General features: G+C 30.3%; 1 protein-coding gene across 1 annotated transcript in view; it reads right to left on the reverse strand.

The window, feature by feature from the left end:
* Positions 1 to 16,868: 16,868 nt before the first annotated feature.
* Positions 16,869 to 23,502, reverse strand: part of LOC114336204 (vitamin K-dependent protein C) — a 283,411-nt gene continuing 276,777 nt past the window's right edge. Inside the window, exon 6 of the mRNA XM_028286535.2 lies at positions 16,869 to 17,147. Coding sequence (XP_028142336.2) covers positions 16,960 to 17,147 — 188 coding nt within the window. The 3' untranslated portion in view covers positions 16,869 to 16,959. The remainder of the gene's footprint in view (positions 17,148 to 23,502) is intronic.

A 23,502-nucleotide genomic window follows, 5' to 3' on the forward strand; every position in this document is an offset into this window, starting at 1 on the left:
GAAGGCTTATTCTGTTTACTTTAAAATGGTGTATTATAAAAAATTCTAGGATTATTTTTGAATAAGATATGCTTTTTCAAAATGTAATAAGTACTTGCAACGATTTTTGATTTTAGGATTATTTTTTAAATTTCTCCTTATAACTTTTTTATGTGACTGTGTGTTATGATTGAATCTTATTTTTTATAGGTAATAGGTACTTTGGATCCACTTGACTCGGCCGGGCAAACTTCACAATATGGATTAATTCCAATATTTACTGTCAAAGCTCCTGCACCACAAGTTTTGCTTGAAAAAATAGCATGTAAATGTACCAAAAGATGTACAAAAAACTGCGGTTGTAGGAAGATAGGAATTAGTTTTTCAATATTCTGCAAAGGGTGCATGTGCATGGGTACTAATTGTGGGACTCTAAGATAACTGAGTTGTCAGAGGAAGATATTGAAGCTAATGCTAACGAAGAGATGGACTTTGATTTTGATATTTTTTAAATGTCAACGTTTAAATAATTTTAACTAAGGTGATGTTTTCTAAGACTAATGTTTATGTAATTTTTGTAAAAGAAATAATTTTAAATAATACAGGTAAAAAAATATCAAAGAATCACTCGGTTTCCATTATTTAAATATAGATGATACACCATTTTAAAGAACAGAAAGTAAGCCCTCTTTATTCAGCAATATATAGTATATTCATGTACAAGAAAAAAAAAGTTATAATGAGAAATTTAAAAAATAATCCTAAAATCAAAAATAGTTGCAAGTACTTATTACATTTTGAAAAATAATATCATATTCAAAAATAATCCTCGAATGATAAGCTTTTTTTATTATATAATATAATATATACCTAAATGTAGAAGAAAAAAAGTTATAATGAGAAATTTCAAAAATAATCGTAAAAAATGTAAAAAATAATATTTTTTTATATTAGGTATTATATATTATATAATATAATATTATATAATATACAATATATCATATAATGATATAATTTTATTTTTATATTATATTATAAAAAATCGTTAAAAGTATAAAACTTTGAAAAACCATAATCTCTTTAAAAAAAAGTCGTACAACGTTAGACAGTAGACCATTTTAAAGCTAATTGATTTCTATTTCTATTACGTGTATTTCATATACCTAAAGTTACGTGGAAAAAAGTTACAGAACAATATTTGCGAAATTACAAGGAAAATTGCCCAAAATTGCTGTGAGTGGCGAACTTTGAAAAATCATATTTCGAAAACTATAAATCCTAATTACCTCTACTATACAACATTCTAAAGAAGAAATATGTAGATTTTTTTTCTGTAAAGCAATGTCTATACCTATATCCTCGTGGACAAAAGTTATGGGACAAAAAACAAAATTTATTTCTTTTGGGTTTCTTTGTGCTTTTTCTTTTGAATATATTTTTGTAAAAAAAAGTATCATTGACTTTAAAAAGCGATATTTAGATAGGAAATTTAACCAGGAACAATTTTTATGTAGGCATGTTTATACCAAATGTGCATAGAACTCACCCTAATATAACCTGTGCCCAGGGACTAATTCACCCATTTCTCAAAAACGCACCACTTTAAATGGTAGCACTCCGCGGTTTTTTCATATATAGATGTCCACTGACCATATGAAATAATAAAACCCCGTTAACGTTGTAGTTCCTTTTAGCTATCTTATTTTGAATATAATCAATAGCCTATTAGGTAGTTATTACGTTTTAATAAAATAATATTTAAAAGTGTTTTTTTTACTTAAATAATTATAATAAATTAATATAACGATCCAAATAATGAAATATTTAGAATTATTTATTTATTTAGAATTTAACACTTACGATAATACAAAATACGAATAATAGTCCACTTATATTTTCCCCCATTTTAACTGCCTATAACTTCTAAACGGTTCAAGATAGAAATATGCGGTTTTCGCTGAAATGTTTTATTTTAGTAAAAGTTTTGTCTGAATGGATCGAATTTTTTATATCGCTTTCAAATACAAAATAAAAAATGGCGGATTTTTGAAAAAAACTTTGTTGACTTTTTTAATGGAACACCCAGTATATTTTTTTGTAAATTGAAAGAGAGATCATTCACCTATCCAGCGATATAAAGTTTTTTAAAATCGGTTGTCAAATCACTGAGTAATTAATTTTTAAAATTAGGGGTGCAACGTGGATATCACATACCTAAATAACATAACTGAGCAAAATGATATTATGTTATGTGATTTCCACATTGCATCTCTCATTTTAAAAATTAATTGCTCAGTCATTTGGCAACGATTTTAAAAAATTTCATATTGCTGGATAGATAAATGACCGTTTTTTCAAGACACAAAAAAATATACTGGGTGTTTTAATAAAAAAAGTCAGCAACGTTTTTTTTTTTCAACAATTCGCCATTTTTTATTTAAAGGAGATATAAAAAATAGTCATTTACCTAAAAACTTGAAAAAACGGTCATTTATCTATCCAGCGATATAAATTTTTTTAAAATCGGTTTTCAAATGACTGAGCAATTAATTTTTAAAATGGGAGATGCAATGTGGAAATCACATAACGTGATATCCACGTTGCACCTCTCATTTTAAAAATTAATTACTAAGTGATTTGACAACCGATTTTATATCGGTATAATAATAGTACGGTATAATAATAGTAAGTAAATAGTATTTACATACATGAATTAGGTAATAATCTAATAAGTAATAATCTTAGGTAATTAGGTAATTTTGCATTTTCGTCTATTTCAATCTCAGCACAAATTTCACTTATAACCTCTTCTTCCGACGAGGTAAAGGCAAATGATCATTTGTCTTCATTTCACGAGGTAGAGGCAAAAAAATCTATCCATGGCAAATGATCATTTTTCCGATGCCGTGCCTTGCCGGCCGTTACAAATGGCTTTTTGGACGTGCCAGCATGTCCTGTGCCCAGCCGGGCGTTCATAATGGGTTTCCTGCTTTAGACGAATCGCTCGTGTAATCAGGCGTTGCATTTTGAGTGACTTTAAAACCTTCTTCTTTTTAACGTGCCCTATCAAGTCCCCTTGACGTTGGCGATTAACATGGCGAAACTGTCTCTGTCTCGAGCTATTCTAAATAGGTGTTCTGCTTTCTTTATTCCTATCCACTCCCGGATATTCTTCAACCAAGAGGCCTGCTTTCTACCAATTCCTCTGCGTCCTTCGATTTTACCCATAAATTGAAGAATATTATACCGGTCTCCCCTTACTACGTGTCCAAAATAGGCCATCTTTCTATATTTGATGTTATCAAGCAGCTCGCGGGTGCATTTGCTCTCGTAAGGACTGCCACATTTGTCAGCATAGCCCTCCATGGTATTTTCAGTATACGTCTGTGCAGCCACATTTCAAAGGCCTTCAAACGGTTAATGGTGAATATTTTTAATGTCCATGCTTCGACACCATACAAGAGGACTGACCAAATAATGTAGCATTTAATCATGCGCTTTCGAAGTTGAAGTTGCAAGGTATCATTACAGAAGAATGACCTCATTTTTAAAAATGTCGTGCGGGCTATCTCGATTCTACATTTTATCTCTTTATCTGGATCTAGTTGTTCAGTAATATGGCAACCAAGATATTTAAAACTGAATTATATGACCATCTCATTATATTCTCTTTGAATTATATGACCATCAACATATAACCGTGAATCTTGATGGGACAAACGGCTAAATACCATGTATTTTGTTTTTGAACAGTTTATATTTAGGCCAAACTCTTTTCCCACTGTGTCAATGGCATTTAAAAGGTGTTGTAATCCATTCATATTATCACTTAAAATAACTGTATCGTCTGCATATCTGATTGTATTTATCAGAATTTCATTATATTTCACACCCCATTCCAAACTATGCAGCGCTTCCTTAAATATTCTATCTGAATATAAATTGAATAAAAGTGGGGACAGTATACAACCCTGTCTGACACCTCTTTGTATTTTGCATATTTCTGTTCATTTTCCATTTATGCAAGCTGTCGCTGTTTGACGCCAGTATAATTTTTCTATGATTCGTACATCTTGACTATCAACTCCTTTATCCTTTAATATTTTAATTAATTTGTGATGTTGTACTCTATCAAAGGCCTTCTCATAGTCAAAAAATACAGCAAAGACGTCTTTCCTTTGATCTCGGCATTTTTGCAATAACACATTTAGTGCAAAGAGTGCGTCCCGGGTTCTCAGTCCATTTCTGAAGCCAAATTGTGTTTCATCCTGGTCTTCTTCACATTTATCTCTGATTCTACTGTGGATGATACGTAGAAAGATTTTCAAAGTGTGGCTCATAAGGCTGATCGTTTTATAATCGCTACAGTTTTTCGGACGTTGTTTTTTTGGTAGGGTTATGAATTCGGACTTCTTAACCAATCTTCAGGGATATCACCAGTCGAATAAACATCATTGAAAAGTTTGACTAGTATTCCAATGTGTTCCTCATTTATGAGCTTTAACATTTCTGTAGGTATGTTGTCGGGACCAACGGCTTTCTTGTTTTTTGCCAATTTTATAACATGTAGTATTTCGGATTTTAGTATTTCTGGTCCTTCACCTTCATCTAAAGTGATTACCACCAAACTATAAATTTAAATCCATAATTACTTTTATATATAAATGATCAAAACAATAAACTAGTATGGAATGGAACAGAACAACTTAGAACGGGATCCTACAACATTCACAAGAAATAGTACGAGGAAAATATCAATACCATATGTAAAAGGACTATCCGAGAAACTTAAAACAATAGGAAATAAATTCAACATATCAACAACATTCAAAACAACAAACACATTGAGATCTATTCTATCTAAAACTAAACCGAACAGTGAACAAGAAAGAACAAAGAATTGTATTTATAAAATACCTTGTGAATGCGAACAATTTTATATAGGTGAAACGCCAAGACCATTAGACGTTAGAGTAAATGAACATCAGTCTTATATAAAAAATAGAGAATTTGATAGATCTCAAATATGTCAACACGCATGGGATAATGAACATAGAGTTCAGTGGAGAGATTCAAGCATAATCCTAAAAGAAGCAGATAGTAAAAAGAGAAAAATCAAAGAAGCGGCTCTAATTATGCTAAATGAAACCAATTGTGCCGCAAATTCCTCGGTAGAATGCAGTAGGATGTGGTTACCCATATTAAAGGAGGAAGTCAATAGAAAGAAAATACCACAATTAGTAAATCAGTAACATATCGAGTTAGTACATATTTAGTATTTTATTATTATTTAAAATTTAAAATATCAAGTCAGAATTTGGTATTAGTTTTGAGAGTAAACTAAATGTAAACCCAAATACTTACGATGTCGGGATAGTATCACGAGGTTTTTCCTGGTGTTCCCTCGTGATTTACTGTGGAATCTCTAACGCGAGAATTTCAGTGCCACCGTTGCATTTGGTTGTCTTTTTAAAGACAGATCACATGCTATGATTTTTTGTGGCGGATATTCTTGAGTTGGGATTGATTTCATGTAATCGAATGAACTATCTTTTAGTAAAGTCGTCCCAGGAACGCAACTCATCAATATTGGCAATATCATTTTAAAGTCGTCTACTTTAAAATGTATAATACGTGTCTGAATTGCCGATATAAATGAGTCAGATTAAATAAATTATTAGAAGAATTTTTTACTAAGCAACAACATTTTTGTTTATTTAGTATTATTTTGTATTTTGACAACGACACCCGACTTAAGCGTCGAAACGTTAATAAAATCATTTTTAGGTAAAATTGTGGCTTATTTCCCATTTGAATATACTTGATAATAAACTAGTATTGATTAACTGTCTTGTGCACACCCCTATGTATTATACTAGTGGCGTTATCCATCTGGGCCTGATCACGTAATCGATAATGAATAGTATGATATATATGCCAAAAATCGTAACTTAAAAATAAAAATCGACCTATTTTGGAATTTGTCTCCAAAATCGCCCATTTTCTAAAACATGAATTTATTATGTACATAATTTTATCCGTCCCTGTATAGTATTTCATTACATGCTTTAATCTTAATGTATTACTATTGTATAATTTATTCTTATTATATTCTGGGAATACTATATATTTTTTTCAATTGTCAGGGGTAGTTTTCTATATATTTATTCCTGGACTAAAATACTAAATTTAATTTTCAGGATTAAGATTAAACTGATCCCTGTAAATTTATTATTTCAATTTATTAAATTTAGTTGAGTTTTAGCATAAAAATAATTAAGTTCTAATGAAATTCCACTTCTTTCTATGCTCCAGGCTAAACTTTTCATACGTTAGAAACTTTTTACGTTCTCCATTACTGTTAAGTGGTCTTAAAACAATATTTAAATCTTTATTACACATGTAAGAAACTTTGGAAAGTCTATTAAACTATCGTCAGAACTGCTTTAGTCTAAGTTTCGTGGAATAGTTTTCCCGAAATTACAGACTATTTCAGTGAGAATATACTTAAATGTCAACATAAACTTTGCCAGTGTCTTCCTACTCTAACTATTCGTAATAATCTACGATCCAATTCCCACTGTAGTCAGATCGCCTACAGGAAATTGGCTGATCTGTTGAATTTTCAGTTGTGGGCTCCTTTTTCACATTTAATCCTTAAAAAAATGAAGGTTTCATAATATTTCACAAAGTGGTCATCATTTTCTCATTTAAATATTTTCATATAGTTTTGCAGCTCAGTTGCATTGATTTTACTTGTTTTTGAAGTCTTCTTTAGGCGCGATTGAGATTGAGGGTGAATTTATATTGATCTGCGCGCATGCGCACACTGACAGTTTGGTATTAGTCTCTATACGGGCTCTGATTGGGTGTTGAAATGATCTGTCAATAATTGTTCAATATGGAGGTTATCCGTAAACAAAAATGTATAATATATTAGTTTTTATTGTTGTGAGGACAGAAATAAAATCAAATTTATAATTATTATAGTAACTTTTTAAATAGTTTTGAAAAGTCACAGGTACGTAATTCTAAATGTTTCAGTTGTATTCCAATAAAAAAATTATCTTCATACCTATTTGGAAAATGTAAAAAAAAATAATGTACTTACCTAGTACTTGCTATGCTATACCCCTAGTAGGCAATGCTTTAATTTACATAATCTGATAACGAACAAACTTTCTACAAATTTTCATCTAATGTATCGTTTTCTTACTCTATATATTGTTGTATTTTAATTCGACAAAAATCAAACTAATAAAAATTCATATAAACAAAATATCAAAAAGTTGTTCAGTTTGTGTATATTCCCACATGACATATACGCGAAGGTGGTGCAGTTTGAAATCGCTTCGACTCTCGTACGGCGGGATACACGAGAAGTAGGTTCAAGCCCAATGCAAGTTATATCATTTTTTAATTTTTTTACAGATTTTATGATTGTAAGTATATTATTATATAGTTTTTTTCAGAAAATACGTATTTAATTAAAATTTTTGGCAACAATTATTGTTCAGAAATCATTTGTGGCATTTTTCAATGTGTTTGTGTGTGTTTTATTCTTTTTTTTTTTAATTTTTGGTATTGTTTTAATAAAAATTTTTGGAAAGTAGTTGAGAAACTGTTTAAAGTATATTGATTTCGTTGAAATCATATAATAGAAGTATAACTTCTTATGTGCGTACAAAGTACACACATTCTTTTTTTTTCTTGTTTGTGTTTCTGTTTCTGTACTATCGACAAAGATTCATTGAAGGACTGAATTGGTTGCCCTTATAGAATCAGCAATCGAATTTTGAGATTTTCATTAATAGGCTGCGCTGAACATGAATTAATTTTGCTTGCTTTCTTCCTTTTCACTTGTGTTTGTTTTTGTAACAAAGAGGCATTAAAGGTCCGAGTTGCGCTTATAGAATCAAGAATCAAGATTCGAGCATATATTTTGTCATCACTTTGAAAGGGAGATATAGCTTAATAGACCAGGGTGCATCTGTAAAAATATTAGTTCATTTGGAAGTTGAGAGTTGACTCACATTTTTTTGCAGAAATTGCTTGAAAATAACTCAAATAATAGGTCCGAAACATTGTTTAAATAATCAAAATGTCAAAAAATGAAGAAAAAAGTCGATTTTTTTCTTCATTTTTTTTTTATTATATCTTTAAAAGTATTCATTTCCGAGAAAAGTTGCACTGACATAGAAGTGGCGTAATTAACTTTACTACAATATAGGATTAAATACAAATTTTAAAAATAGCAATAATTGCGAAAAACCATAAAAAACAAGTATTCGCATTTTACCTTTTTCAACCATTTATGCTACACTTAGGATCTTGATATTTTTACCAGAAAAACTTTATGATATAATAAAACAATACTGTGAATTTCAATAAGATAGGTTCAATAAGTTTTGCAAAATAAATTTTGCAATCCAGGTTTCGCAAAAAATAATTTTTTCAAAATGTTGCAGGACTGAAAATAAAGCAAAGAGCAAGTTGAGTTTTTTTGCATATAGAAGAATACCTTTCATTTGCAATTTACAAAATTAAAATCAGTTAACTACCCCGGCGTCAGGAATTTTTTTAACTAAACATTAATTTTTGGTGCTACGCGCAGGACTACGGATAGTTTGCTCTGATTGGCCATTCCAATGACCCTTGATAATGACTGATAAATGTTAATTTTTAGTACATTTCGATAAAAATAAATAAATTTGTTAATTGCAAAATTAAAACACATACTCTGTCCTTCGAAATAACACTTTTTTAGCAAACACTTTCTTTGTTCACATATTTTACCTTAGAGAATAAAAGTTTATTATTTTACAACATATGCAATTGTTTAAATAATATTTTACAAACAATAATCAAATTAGTTTGATTTTTGTGGAATTAAAATATTAAAATACAACAAAATATAAAGTAAGAAAATAATATATTAGATAAAAATTTAAAGAAATTTTAGGTGGAAATCAACTTGTGTAAATCAAACACCGCTGTCCTGCGAGTAGTCCCAAAAATTAATGTTTATTTAATAAAATTCCTGACGCCGTGGTAGTTAATCGATTTTAATTTTGCAAATTGCATATGAAAGGTACAGTATTCTTCTCTATCTAAAAAAATTTCAACTTGCTGTCTGCTCTATTTTCAATCCTGCAACCTTTTGAAAAAATTCATTTTTTTTGCGAAAGCTGGATTTCAAAATTTATTTTACAATATCTGTTGAACCGAATTTAATGAAATTTAAAGAATTGTTTTATTACATCATAAAGTTTTTCTGGGTAAAACATGAAGGTCCTAAGTGTAGTATAAGGGGTTAAAAAACGTAAAATGAGAATACTTGTTTTTTATGTTTTTTTTTTCAAATTTATTGCTATCTCATGACAATCTCTAAAATTTTTAACCACTTCTATATTGTATATATAGAAGTGGTATTCTATATTGTATATATTGTATATATACTTCTACATTTAATTACCTGCGCAACTTTTATGTCAGTGCAACTTTTGTCGGAAGTGAACACTTTAAAAATTATAATCAAAAAACGAAGAAAAAAATCGAATTTTTCCTTCATTTTTTGACATTTTGATTACTTAAACAATGTTCCGAACCTTTTTGAGTAGGAGGATAATTCAATTATTATTATACGAGTTAATTCTAAGCAATTTCTTCAAAAAAATACTAGTCACCTCTCAACGTATATCTTAAAACCGATGCGCCCTGAACTATAAAGATAATCAAGTCAAAGGAAGCTGAATCAGTTTAATAAGATTTGACCACAGCAAGATAATAACAAAAATGACACTTCGTAATAGTCATAGGAGATTTGAATGGAAAAAAAAACATATGCACTGCGGTGACAGTACTAAAATAATATTATACTGAAAGTAGCCAGAGATTATTTAGAGCGAATATTAAAATACAGACGAGAGAAGAACCAAACAAACTTATCAAATAAGAACAATACCCAATTAATTAACAAGTCATTATCCAAAAACTGAATACCAAAATAGGTAAGCACGAAACTAAGAGCAACAGAGACAATGAAACAAATAGATGTAAATGGACTACCCAACAAAATAACAGAAGCCATAACAACATCGGTTAAGAAAATATTCTCAAAAATGAAAACATCCAAAATATTGAGATTTTAACCCAATACATTTAAACTACTACAAAAAAGACGAAGCCGAGATTGAACAGTGTAAAATTTTTGGTGGGAACTTTGGTATTCCCACCAAAAATTATGCACCATATCTGTGCTCATTGGTGCACCATATTATTATCTATGTTATAGAAAAGTAGATATATATATTTTAATTACAGGTAATTAAAATCATTGATGTAATTTTGAAAGCTCATTTTTTTTGTTTTGTTGTCTAAAAAAAAACAAGTTTTCAATAAATATATGTAAACTATGTATAATACTTGTCCTGTTTATTTTTATAGTCCAAGTAATGAAGCTTAAAATAAGACAAAACCTCGCAATTTTTACAGAATGGATCGATTTGCTTGAAAATTTGAGAATAAATAGTGGATAGTTCAAGGATCAAAATCTATATCATGCCGAAAGGCTCTTTTACCATGGGGGTGGTTGCCACCCCATCTCGGGGGTAGAAATTTGTTATTATATTTTAATCACAAAAATTGGTAAAAACATTTATTCTAAGCAAAAAACGTTCTATATATTTTTTTGATAAAATTGATAGTTTTCGATTTATTCTCTATCGAAAGTGTTAGTTTTATATCGAAAAAATCAATGTTTTTAATTTAATAAGTTTTCTGCTAATAACTCCAGAAGTTTTCGTTTCTTTGGTATTTTGCTAATGTTTAAGAGGCTTAATAAATTAAAAATAGGTAGGTATCATTTTTGTTTAATTTCACCCCTTCAAGGAGTAAACACAATCCTATCCTTGAAAGTGTGTCAATGGAAAAAAAATTTATGTCGGTCTCTGACACTGATGTTAGCTAATGTTCAGAAAACCTATTAGAATAGTATAGTTGATCCAAAAGGTGGCATAACCCAGACATCAAAAGTGAAAGTTATCCTTTAACACCAAACTGTTCTATATGGTCCACACAATGTCCAGAAAAAAGTCACACCATTTTGAGCGTCGGGTTTGGGGGGAGAGGGGGGAGAAATCGGTAATTCGTAGTTTTTTAAGTTTTTCGCCAATATTTCTAAAACTATGCGGTTTAGCATGAACAACCTTCTATACAAAATTATTCTACATTAAATTTGAAATAAAAAAGGTCCTATGCATAATCTTTCTAAAATGAATGGTTCCAAAGTTACGGAGGTAGTAGTATAGTATAACTGGTCCAAAAAAAGGCCTAACCAAAACATCCAAAGTAAAAGTTTTCCTCCAACACCAAAATGTTCTATATGGTCCACATATTGTTCAGTAAAAAGTTACACCATTTTGAGCGTCCGGTTTGGGAGGGAGATGGGAGAGAAGCCGGTAAATTAGTAGTTTTTTTAAGTGTTTCATCAATATTTCTAAAACTGTTCTTTAGCGTAAACAATGTTATATACAAAAATGTTTTGCATGAAATTTAAAACAAAATATGTTCTATACATAATTGTTACAAAATCAACGGTTCCAGAGTTACAGACATTCCTTACGATAAAGCATAGTTTTAGAAATATTGACGAAAAACTTAAAAAAAAACTACTAATTTACCGACTTCTCCCCCCTCTCCCCCCCCCCCCCCAAACCCGACGCTCAAAATGGTGTGACTTTTTCCGAACGTTATGTGGACCATATAGAACAATTTGGTGTTGGAGGATAACTTTCACTTTGGATGTCTGGTTTTGGGTCTAACTATATGCCATATGGTTAGTTGCGGAAGGTTAAAAAAATGAATTGTTTAATTAAATGGTGTATTGATTTTGTCCATTGCTCTAAAAATTAGAATATTAAAAATACAAAATGAAAATTCATATCAAAATTTAAATGATTTTGTTTGTCAAATTGTAATATTATTGAGTTAGACAATTACATAAAAATTAAAATATGTTTTGTAATAAATTGTTTTAAAAATCAATTTTATTAATCCAGAGTGAATAATTTTAAATCCTCTTAGTTTAATTATAAATTCATTCAAAAAACCAATACAGAAGTAAAAACTTCGAGATGTATTCTGGTATAAAATCGTTTATTTAAAACTATAAAATGTCATCGATTGCAGAACGTTTTCGTTCTAAACAGAACATCTTCAGTGCATCCTGCCGAGTATTTTGAAACTAGCACACTGTAAATAGTGTTAACATCATCATATATGGTTTACATAATGTAATATGTTAAAATGTTATGACTACAAGTCGATGTTAATGGATAAAGTGGAACACATGCTAAAAGGGTGCCATGGTTCCCTGCTCGAAGATGCTAGGTACTTGCCAATTCAATGGGCACAGACCAACCCTATTATAATTAAACTATTGGGATTTTCCCATTGATTTTTTATAAATTCATTGTTTAATTAAACGGTGCATTGATTTTGTCCAGGGCTCTCACCATCAATCAGCCAATCGCGTCCACTTCTGGACATGGGCATCCCTCAGTTCTTTCCAGTGTTCTCAACACTCTTGTTTACTACTACTCTTTTTATGTCGTCGGTCCATCGGCTTCTTTTAGAGTTTCTGGGCGTCCATTCTATGAATCGTCGTATCCACCATCCATTTTGTATTCTAGCTAAGTGCCCTGTCCAGTTCCATTTAAGTGTCGTAGTTCTTTCGATGACGTTTTGAACTCCTGATCTTTGCCTGATTTGTTGGTTTGTTATGTGGTCTCGAAGGCTCATATTCAGCATTGCACGTTCCGTGGCTCTTTGTGTAACTGAGTTTATTAGCGGATTTTTGCGTCAGTGTTAAGGTCTCTGCTCCATAAGTTTGTACAGGCAAAACACATTGGTTTCAATTGAGACACATGGGAATTGAACTTTTAGAATATGGCTTAGTTTGCCAAGTGCTGAGTTGCCAAGAGAAATCAAAGTATATGATTTTAACGTCAAATAAATTATTAAACCATCAAGCCACTATACAAGCAGCAATAGATAAAACAGACTGCACGAAGTTGCTGGGGGTCCTTTTAGACAGTAATTGTAAATGGTCAAACCACATTTCTAATTTGAAATCCAGATTAAGTAGCGCATGTTATGCATTGAGAATTCTTTCACGTCTCTTTAATACATCAATATTACTTTGGAGTTTTGCCCATTTTAACTCAATAGCCAAATATGGCATTCAAGTCTGGGGTTGTACCTCTGAATTAGAGTAGATATTCGTACTTCAGAAAATAGCTATTAGGATTATGTATAAAACGAAATTTAGAGATTCTTGTAGAGGCATCTTTAGACAAAACAATATTCTTACAATTCCTGGTCTGTATATATTTTCGTGTATAATGTATTTACATTGCAAAATTTATGAATTTAATAAATTTCAATTTAACAATGTTTATTCTACAAGATTCAGAGACAATCACTTAATGCTTCCACAACATCGTTCTGTTTTGTTGGAAGGTAGCACACGTTATGCAGCCATAAGTTTCTTTAACAAATTACCAATAGATGTACGAATGAATTTATATTAGCCAAACTTTAGGAGGTGTGTACATCAATACATTTGTGAGCTAGAGCCATATTCTAAAAATAACTTTTAACTTTTGAGTATATTTTATCGTATTTATTAATTTATATACTTTTAAGATGTATGTCTGTAACTTTGACTTGTCTAATACATGTACTTTGTATAATGTCGCATGTAATCAATAAATGACTTGACTTTGACTTGATGTGTTTGATTGTCTCTGCTTGTGCTTATTTTGATCTCGTGTCCCAGATATTTGTAAGTGTCTGTTTGTTGTATTGTCAATAGTTATATTTTCACTCATTAAGAGTTTATCATAAGTATAATTTTCTCAAAGTTAATTTTTAATCCTGCTGTTTCAGACAGAGTTTTAAGCGAGTGTATCATAGAAACTACATCCTCTATGATATCTGCGATTAATACAATCATCCGTAAACCTCAGATGATTTTCTCTCTCCACCTATATTGATGCCCTTATCGTGCAATATAGTGTTCTTAAAAATATTGACTCTAGAGCTACCGTGAACAATTTAGGTGAAATAAGTGCGTTCGCGGGTGCCTGTCGGCGACTAGTCGGCGACAAATTGGCAGCAAAACGCATGCGCACTTTAAAATGTTATAAATAATATCGTTAATAGATAAATATAGAAGGTATGTTTACCTAGTATAATTTAATAGATAGTTATTAATATTAATTAAAAGTAAATATACCTTGTATATTTATCTATTAACGGTATTATTTATATTAAGTAGGGTTAGAAATTGTCGGCGACAATTTGTCCACTGTACCCGCGAGCGCAACTATTGTCTCCTTGTCTTACTCCTCGACTCAATCTGAATTTTTCTGTGTCTTCTTGTAGTCGTATACTTGATGTAGCGTTCTCATAGATGTTTTTGAATAGTGACGTGTACCTGTAATCTATTCGGCTTTGCTTTAGGGCTTCTATAGTTTGTTTTTAAACCAAGAGGAGTTATTCAAATTTACCGCTCTGTAATACTTGTTTGTAATTGGTTAAACCGCAGACTAGTTTACTCCACTGTTATAAAATTTTGACACTAATGACATTTTTAAAATTTTGACACTTTTAGCATATCATAGGTTAAATAAGTTACATCGGCGATTTTTTGTGTTTGCTGTGTTATTCCTTTAATTTTAAGATTTTTAGTCTGCTTTTATATAAAAAGCAATTGTTTTTAGAACTTCTTAGCGACTTATTAATATATTATAATATTGATGGATAGCCGTATATATACAGGGTGATTGATTAGTAGGGTAAAGCTTAATAGCTCCGCTATAGTAATAGATAGCAATAAAAGTTAATAACAAAAATTTTAGCCACCTTTGAGCTTCATATTACAAAATTAGTTAAAATGTTAAACGGTGTTCGATAACACAGTGGCAGACCTAACTTATGTTTTTTAAAAGGAACACCCTTTATTTTATATTCGAAATCCTGTTAACTTCTCCATCACAAAAATATAAATGTTTGTAATGTTATACAGGGTATTTACAAAGTTATAACTAATTTTGTATGAATATCGTAACAAGTTCAACTCCCTGTATAAATAAAAATAAGCACAACAGCAATGGTTTATTAATGCCATAGTTTTTTATTTATTGTCAAAATTTTTAAGAATTATTGATATTGCTAATTTTCTTTATATCAAATACAGGGTGAGTCAAAACGCAAGTACATTATTTTCTCAGTAATGTTAAATGGAACACCCTGTATTTTATATCATTATTGAAAAGTAACATTAACGTATTTTTATTTTTATGTAACATTCTCTATGCCCAAATTTATTAGTTTACGAGATATTTTCATTTTTCAGAGCAAATTATTTTAGGTGTTTAAATTTATCTAAATTTTAAGTAAGCCATGACTGAATTGGCAATTGAAGATTACCGATTATCAATCCGGTAATCAATGTAACACTGTAGCAAATAAAGAAATAAAAATAATTTATTAGAAATACATTTTACAAACAAAAACACAACCACTACATTCAACATTTTTGAAACAATTAAAAACTATCTTTTTATGTAAATGCAACAAACAAACCAAAAAAATTAGTAATAAATTTTACAAAAAAACCCACAAACACAAAATACAATATTTTGTGAAGACAATTAAACACTACTTTTTTATGTAAATGTAACAATGTAACAAATAAAGAACGAAACATAATTTATCAGTAATACATTTTGCAAAAAACATGTTTGAAAAAATTAGAAGCTACTTTTAATAAAATATTTTTAATACTTAATTACATAAGATGTTCAAAATTATCTCCTAACACATTTATGTACGCCTAAAAACGATCATTGAATGAGCTACTTACTCTACGGAGCATTTGTAAATTAACACATCGAAATACACTTTGTATTCTATTTTTCATCTCATCCCTTGTTGTTGGAGGTATTTTATAAACTTCATTATTAACGTAACCCCAAAAAAATCAGTCCAGTTTATTAAATTCTGGTGATTTGGGTGGCCACGCTACTGGTCCATTGAAAAATGAAAATATCTCGAAAACTAATAAATTTAGACATAGGGAATGTTATCTAAAAATTAAAGTACGGTAATGGTACTTTTCAATAGTGATATAAAATACAGGGTGTTCCATTTAAAATTACTGAGAAAATAATCTACTTGCGTTTTGACTCACCCTGTATTTGATATAAAGAAAATTAGCAATATCGACCATTCTTGAAAATTTTGACAATACGTTAAAAAATATGGCATTAAAACTATTGTTGTTTTGCTTATTTTTATTTATACAGGGAGTTGAATTTGTTACGATTTTCATATAAAATTGGTTATAACTTTGTAAATACCCTGTATAACATAACAAACCTTTATATTCTGTGATGGAGAAGTTTACAGGATTTCGAATTTAAAAGAAAATATAGGGTGTTCTATTAAAAATAGACATAAGTTTGGTCTGCCACTGTGTTATTGAACACCCTGTAACATTCTAACTAATTTTGTAATGTGAAGCTCAAACGTGGCTAAAATTTTTGTTATCAACTTTTATTGCTATCTATTACTATGGCGGAGCTATTGAGCTTTACCCTACTAATCAATCACCCTGTAGATTGAGAGCCGACATAATCAACGAAAAAAGAAGATGTATTTTGGTGACTTTTCTAGTGACGTTCTTGGATGTGAATCCGTCTTTTTTGTTTACTCCTCTTGGTTAAAAATTAAACCATAATACAGTTTCAAACTCTACAGAATCAAAAGCGTTCTCGCCTAGAACTCTAATTATAATAATAAATACAAAATGAAAATTCAGATTAAAATTGAAATGAATTTATTTGTCAAACTATAATATTATAACGTTATACAACTACACAAAAATTAAAAGATGCTTTGTAGTAAATGGTCTTAAAAAACAATATTGTAAATCCAGGGTAGATAATCTGCGATATCGAGAATTACTACATTGGTCTTCGCATCACAAACTTCCTTATTTTGCAGCTTTGGTCCTAAGACAACGAGTCCCTTTAATGTTGCCTTATTGTTCTTGAATGCAAGTAAACCACTTCCTGAATCTCCAACACAGTTTTTATCATCTAAAAGAAGAAAATTATCAAAAATAAAAATCATCCAATACGCAAAGAAGTAGTTTACATAATATGTTACACTCAAACTCCGAATTCGGACAATGTCCGAAATTTTTACTCACTTCGCGATGTGGACAACGTGAATTATCCACGTCGCGAAGTGAGCATTTTATTCGGACATTGGCCGAAACTGAATACCCAGAACGCGTTGTGGGTAGTCAAAAGTACTAAATTGCCGAAATAAAAACGCTCACCGGAGATTGAGCAAAACGATAATACCCATAACCCGACGTGGGTAATTTATTTTACCCACGTCGGGTTGTGGGTATCTGTAATTTGCTCAAACGTCAAAAAGCCTCCAAACACTCCCAATAACAAATAAAATAAAATCAATCTTCCTTGAAATTCCAATTATGTATTTGAATTAAATAAACTAAACACTAATAGGGGAGTGCAATTAGAACGAAAACATTCATTGTTTCGGAAAAATTCAAATAAGCTTATATTTTTCTAAAACTTTTTTTGCTAGTTTATATACATATTAACGTAAAAAGTTCTACTCGCAGATTTGGCCGCTCATTGTTTATTAATTGTTTAAACAATAACAATTTTTTTGTATAAATAATTTTAAAAATATAGTTGAATTCATCATGTTATTTTGATCAAATATGTTTCTATTTATTATCAATTTTACGAAAAAATATTATTCTTCATAAAATGCTCTGGATAGTCAAAAATCTAAAACTCCACCATCAGATATCAAAGTTTATCAATATTATACGACTTATGTCAAAAATATGAATTCCGTTAAAGAGAGTACCTTTATATTCCAGAATATCAAAAAATGCTATTAGGAAAAGTTGTGTGAAATTATAAACTATTTTTTAATATACAATTACATCATTCTAATCGACAAAAAAAAATTCAATTTTTCTCAGATTACGGATATCCATTATCATTTTATTAAAATTAGGTATGATAAATATTTTATTATCAATTTTACGAAAACAAGTTATTCTTTATAAAATGCTCTACCTGGCCTAAATTCTAAGATGCAACCATCAGATATCAAACTTTTTTAATTTTATACGAGGTATGTGAAAAATATGAATTTTTCTTAAGATTTAAGTGCATTTATTATTCACAATATTTTAATTAGAAGGATTTAATTGAACACTGAAACATATTTTTTAATTGAAAACAACTTTTTTTAATAACAATTTTCTATATTGTGGAATATAAAAGTACTTTACTCTTGAGTGAAATTCATATTTTTGACATACCTCGTATAAAATTAAAAAAATTTGATATTTGATGGTTGCATCATAGATTATATATGATGCAGAGTATTTTATAAAGATTAATTTTTTTCGTAAAACTGATAATAAAAAATTTTATGTATTTTAGGTAAGTTTTACAGAAAAAAGTTTTGATCACTTTGTTTAAACATTTTTTTTTTAGCTGGTAATTTCGGTTTTTGTATTACATTTTTATTATCTTTCTTAATTTTCTCAAAAAGGTATATTCTATTTTATTGCCAAGGTAAAACAGTTTAGAGCATTTTAAAGATTAACTCCTAAAATTTAAAAAAGCACCTATAAAATTGTAATAGATCTGTTCAAACTTGAGTAATACCGGCTTAAATTGGTGGTAATTCTGTAAAACTACGAAGTTTTCAAAAATTACATTTTTTGAGAAGTCGTATCATTTCAATTAAATTGAGATTTTTTTTGAATGAAACATCGTTTAGTAAGATGTTTGAAGGTAAGTTGTGCAAAATTGAGAGTTTTATAAGAAAAATTGTATTAGTTACACATTTTTAAATCATTTTTAAACAAAATTCATGGAAGTCTTAATTTCCGCCCACACCGTACTTATGCCCATAAATTTTATTTTTTTTATTATAACCATAAGACAGCTGAATTATTCTTCTTTCATGTCCAATTTGTAAAATTTCATTTGATCCATTAGTTAAAGAATTATATGAAAATAACTCAACCGTGCACTTCTCCTAACGCTAGTTTACAGTGCGCCAATGTTTGTGAGAAGGGTGACTTTAGCGTTATAAATAAAAAATTATAGAAGCTACAGATTTAATTTTAGAAAAATCTTTATATAAATAAGTTTTCTTTTTGTAACCTTTTCTTAATTTTTTACTGCTTAAATCAGTTTTTTTCTAAAGTTTATATTTTCGGAATTATTTAAAAAACATATAATACCTATCGCAATTTATTTGTGTAATAAAAAATGAAGCACCCACTTCTCGAGTAGAACTTTTTGATATGTTGTTTATTAAACATTTCTTAATGCAATGACAAAAAGTGCTATCTTGTTTGATTTTTTCCGAAGTGAAAATATATACCTATGCACTCCCCTATAATGTACAACAAGTATGATATTTTTGAAAATAGAACAAAATTATTAAACGTTTGCCTATATAGGTACGTCTTTTATATGAATCTTTTTAGTACTTGTACCACTTTCAATGTTTATTGCAGTTCTTTTCAGAAAATAATCACTTACTTGTTAGTACAAGAAGTGCTACCCTGACCGTGACATTTAGAATTACGAATTAGGTACATTTTATGTTTGATTTAAAACATTTGCAAGATTTGTCCGAACAGTTCTTCTTGCATCCGCATCTGAAGAAACCTTGTTTGGACGAAATCGTTATCGCCGACTGAAACGGGGGTTAATTTTATTTCAATAGGCTTTAACATTTTGGCTACCTGACTTTTTAATGCTGTTACACAGTTTTCTCGTGTTGTGTCTACGGCAGATTTTCTTGAGCTTAGAATGCACATGGGTAAGTCTAAGTCTTCGTTCTTTGAAACTTCATCATGGATGTGCCGACCACATTCAAAACAACTATTTGCTTTGTCACAATCAATGTCACAGAGTGTTAGGTTATCTCTGGACATAGTTTTTTTCTACGTGGTTATTGTTTTCTACAGTCCTTGTTAAAATCTCCAAAGCATCTTCATCAACAGCATTTATTTCTTCGTTATCTTCTTCATTAAAATTTTTTCAAGCTTAGAGAACACTTCTTCTATTTGTCTAGTGTACACACTGAACCGTGAGAAATGGATTTTAGCGTTTGCGTAAACTAGAAATAACCACAACCCGACGTAAATAATATAGATTACCCACGTCGGGTTATGGGTATTATGATTTATGGTTTTGCTCAATCTCTGGTGAACGTGTTTATTTCGGCAATTGAGTATTTTTTTTACCCACAACACGTTCTGGGTATTTCGCTTCGGCCAATGTCCGAATGAAACGCTCACTCCGCATCGTGGGTAATTCACGTTGTCCATATCGCGAAGTGAGTAAAACTTTCTTACATTGTCCGAATTCAGAGTTTGAGCGTAAAATATACATAAAAATTATTGGTACCTGAATTCCGAATACTAGACTTCTCAGGATTCGAAAAAAATAAATGCATTTAAAAAGCATTGGCCCAAAATTTTGGGCCTGCGCTGTTAATAAAGAACTGAGGTATTGTCGTTTTTTGCATTCATATGAAACTAATGAAAATATCGACCCAGGACAACGTTGACACTACATTTGTTATACTTATGCTACGATTTGTTACAATAGTTGAAAATCCTTTTTCCTACGATTGATATTCCTATTTTAATCAACTTCTCAGCGCTCCACTGCACGCACACCTGCCACCTTCTTACTTGTTTTGTGTACGGTAGAAATTGATACAGTGCCTTTTAGCATGTTTTCCTTGGTTTTATTTAAATTGGCGATATAAAGTTCTGAATTTTATATGGTAGAATATTTCATACATGTTGGTAACATCTGGATTATCTGGCGTGTTTGTCAAAAAGTCGTTCTTAGTTTAAATGATAACATTTCGAACAATGGAGTATACCTGGTATTAAAATTATGTTATCAAACAATGAAACATCACGTGACAAGTGGACGCAATTCGTTATTTCATGCAATTCTTGAATAAAGCATTATTTTAATAAGGCAGAATGTTAAATATTTCCCCCTCATATATCTATGCAAGGTTAACATCAATCTTATGTACGGACTTTTTAAGAAGGAACACCTAAATTTCCGTTTCTTATAGAAAGCAAATAGAAAAACTACGAAAACTGTCGAGGAATCAGCATTATATCGTCTATGGGCAAGCTATATGGAAAAACCATATGGGAAAAATTAGAAATACATAGAATAATATAGAGAAGTAAATTGGAGAAGATCATATTTACACGGTCGAACAACTAATGGAAAAAATACTGGCCAAAAATAGATCCGTCCATCTGGCTTTTCTAGATATTAAAAAGGCCTATGACTCAATATCTAGAACCAAGCTATAGGAAGCAATGGAAGACATTGAAGTTCCACGAAAACCAATAAAGGCAATAAAAGCACTATACAAAAATAAAAAAGTAGCTATCAAAACTAGCAGTATAATATGCAATATAGTTAAAACGAAAAAGGGAACACTACAGGGCTGCTCCACATTCTCTACCCTCTTTAAAATATTCCTAAAGAAAACCTTGAAATCATTGAAAAAAAAAGTGCGAAAAAATGTGTATACCAGTAAGAAACGAATACCTATATAGCAGGGCTTCCCAAACTGTGCGTCGCGACGCCCTGGGGCGTCGCCGAGTTATCCCAGGGGCGTCGCGTGACAGAGCGGACTTATAATAGAGAAAATATATGTATTGCCAACCGTCACTAAAGACATTCATTATTGTACTCATTTGCCTCATTTGCGGCAGTAAAGTAACACTTTATTGTACTGAAAAAAGAATTTTACTGTATGTGCCGCGATTAATCAAATTAACCGAGATTGAATGTAAGTGGTCGATGGCAGTAATCGAATGGCGAGAATTTGAGTGAACTTAAAATTTATTTACTTTATTAAAAATATTGTACACAATTTGCGTTGTTATCAATTAAATTTATGTCAAAAGCTTTACCAATTTAGTAATTATTCAATATTGATAACTATCGATTAAAAATCGAAAGCGGCCCTCTTACAAAAGTTATCTGTCATCACTGTCATGAAAATATTATGACGTCTAAAATTTAAAAAGTTCTTAAATTGTAAATTGCAAGTAAGTGTTAAAACCAATATCAAATTATTGCAGAAAGTGAAATTGAGATAAAATATATTTTGGCATTATGCAAGCTGCCAGGCTTTCAGTACTTCATTTTCCAGTTTTTCATTCAGGGATTATTAAAATTAAAGATGATTAATTTTATGAAATAATGAAGATAATCAAATTAAAAAAAATGTGTAGTGTTATAATGAGATTTTAAAGAAGTTAAATAAACGACAGATTTTTATTCAATTTATTTTATAAATTTTATATTATTTTTAAATAAACAAAGCCCAAACTCTTACGTAGACAACTTTAAGGTGCGAATCATCGGAATGCAAATTCCAAGTTGATTTCCAATCAAATTATGTTGGCGATAAAATTTTGTATGCACCACGTCAGTAAAGACTGTTTATCGAACTCGTCTGTTACTCGCCTCGCTCGCTACGCTCGCTCTTCTCGTAATATCAAGACTCGTTCGATAAAGAGTAACTTTACTGACTTGGTACATAAATAACTATTATTACAATAATCATATCCTGCAATTGGCAGATAAAATTACTGGGTTTCAGAATAAGTTGCTCTTATGGAAGAGAAAATTAGAAGATCAAGAAATTGACTGTGTCCCTGCTTTACAAGGTATTCTACAAAAAAACTCGATAGAAAACCTCGATCCCTCTTTAAAAAATATGTTTACACAACACTTGTTATCATTGAGCGAACACTTTGAGAAATATTTTCCAGAAGATCTGGAGTAATATGACTGGGTCAGAAACCCCGTCCAGTTATCCACGTTATCGACACTTTCAACAGAGGAAGAAGAACAACTGACAGACTTGTCCTGTGATTCCAGCCTAAAGCTTCAATACGACAAGGACACACTGTTTGAATTTTGGAGCTCAGTTTCTCATGAATATCATGCCATCAGCACTGCAACATTAAAGGTTTTATTACCATTTGCGACTTCGTACTTGTGCGAAACGGAATTTTCTGCAGTCACAGTAATTAAAAACAAGTACAGGTCAAACATAAACTTAGAAAAAGAAATAAGAGTGGCAATTTCCAAATTGGAACCCCGGTTTCATAAGCTGTGCTCAAAAAAGCAAACACATCCGTCACGTTAACCAGACAGTTACATAAAAAATATCCCATTTTATTTTTGGGCCTATTTTTGATTTCGTTCTTAATTTCTAATAAAAATATAAATGTTCAAATAGTTTTTTTTTTTGTTATAACTATAACCTGTTACTAGGCTAGTACTTACTAAAATTGGTAAATTTATTGGGGGTTGGATT

Source organism: Diabrotica virgifera, chromosome 6 (assembly GCF_917563875.1).
Source record: "Diabrotica virgifera virgifera chromosome 6, PGI_DIABVI_V3a".
NCBI lineage: Eukaryota > Metazoa > Arthropoda > Insecta > Coleoptera > Chrysomelidae > Diabrotica > Diabrotica virgifera.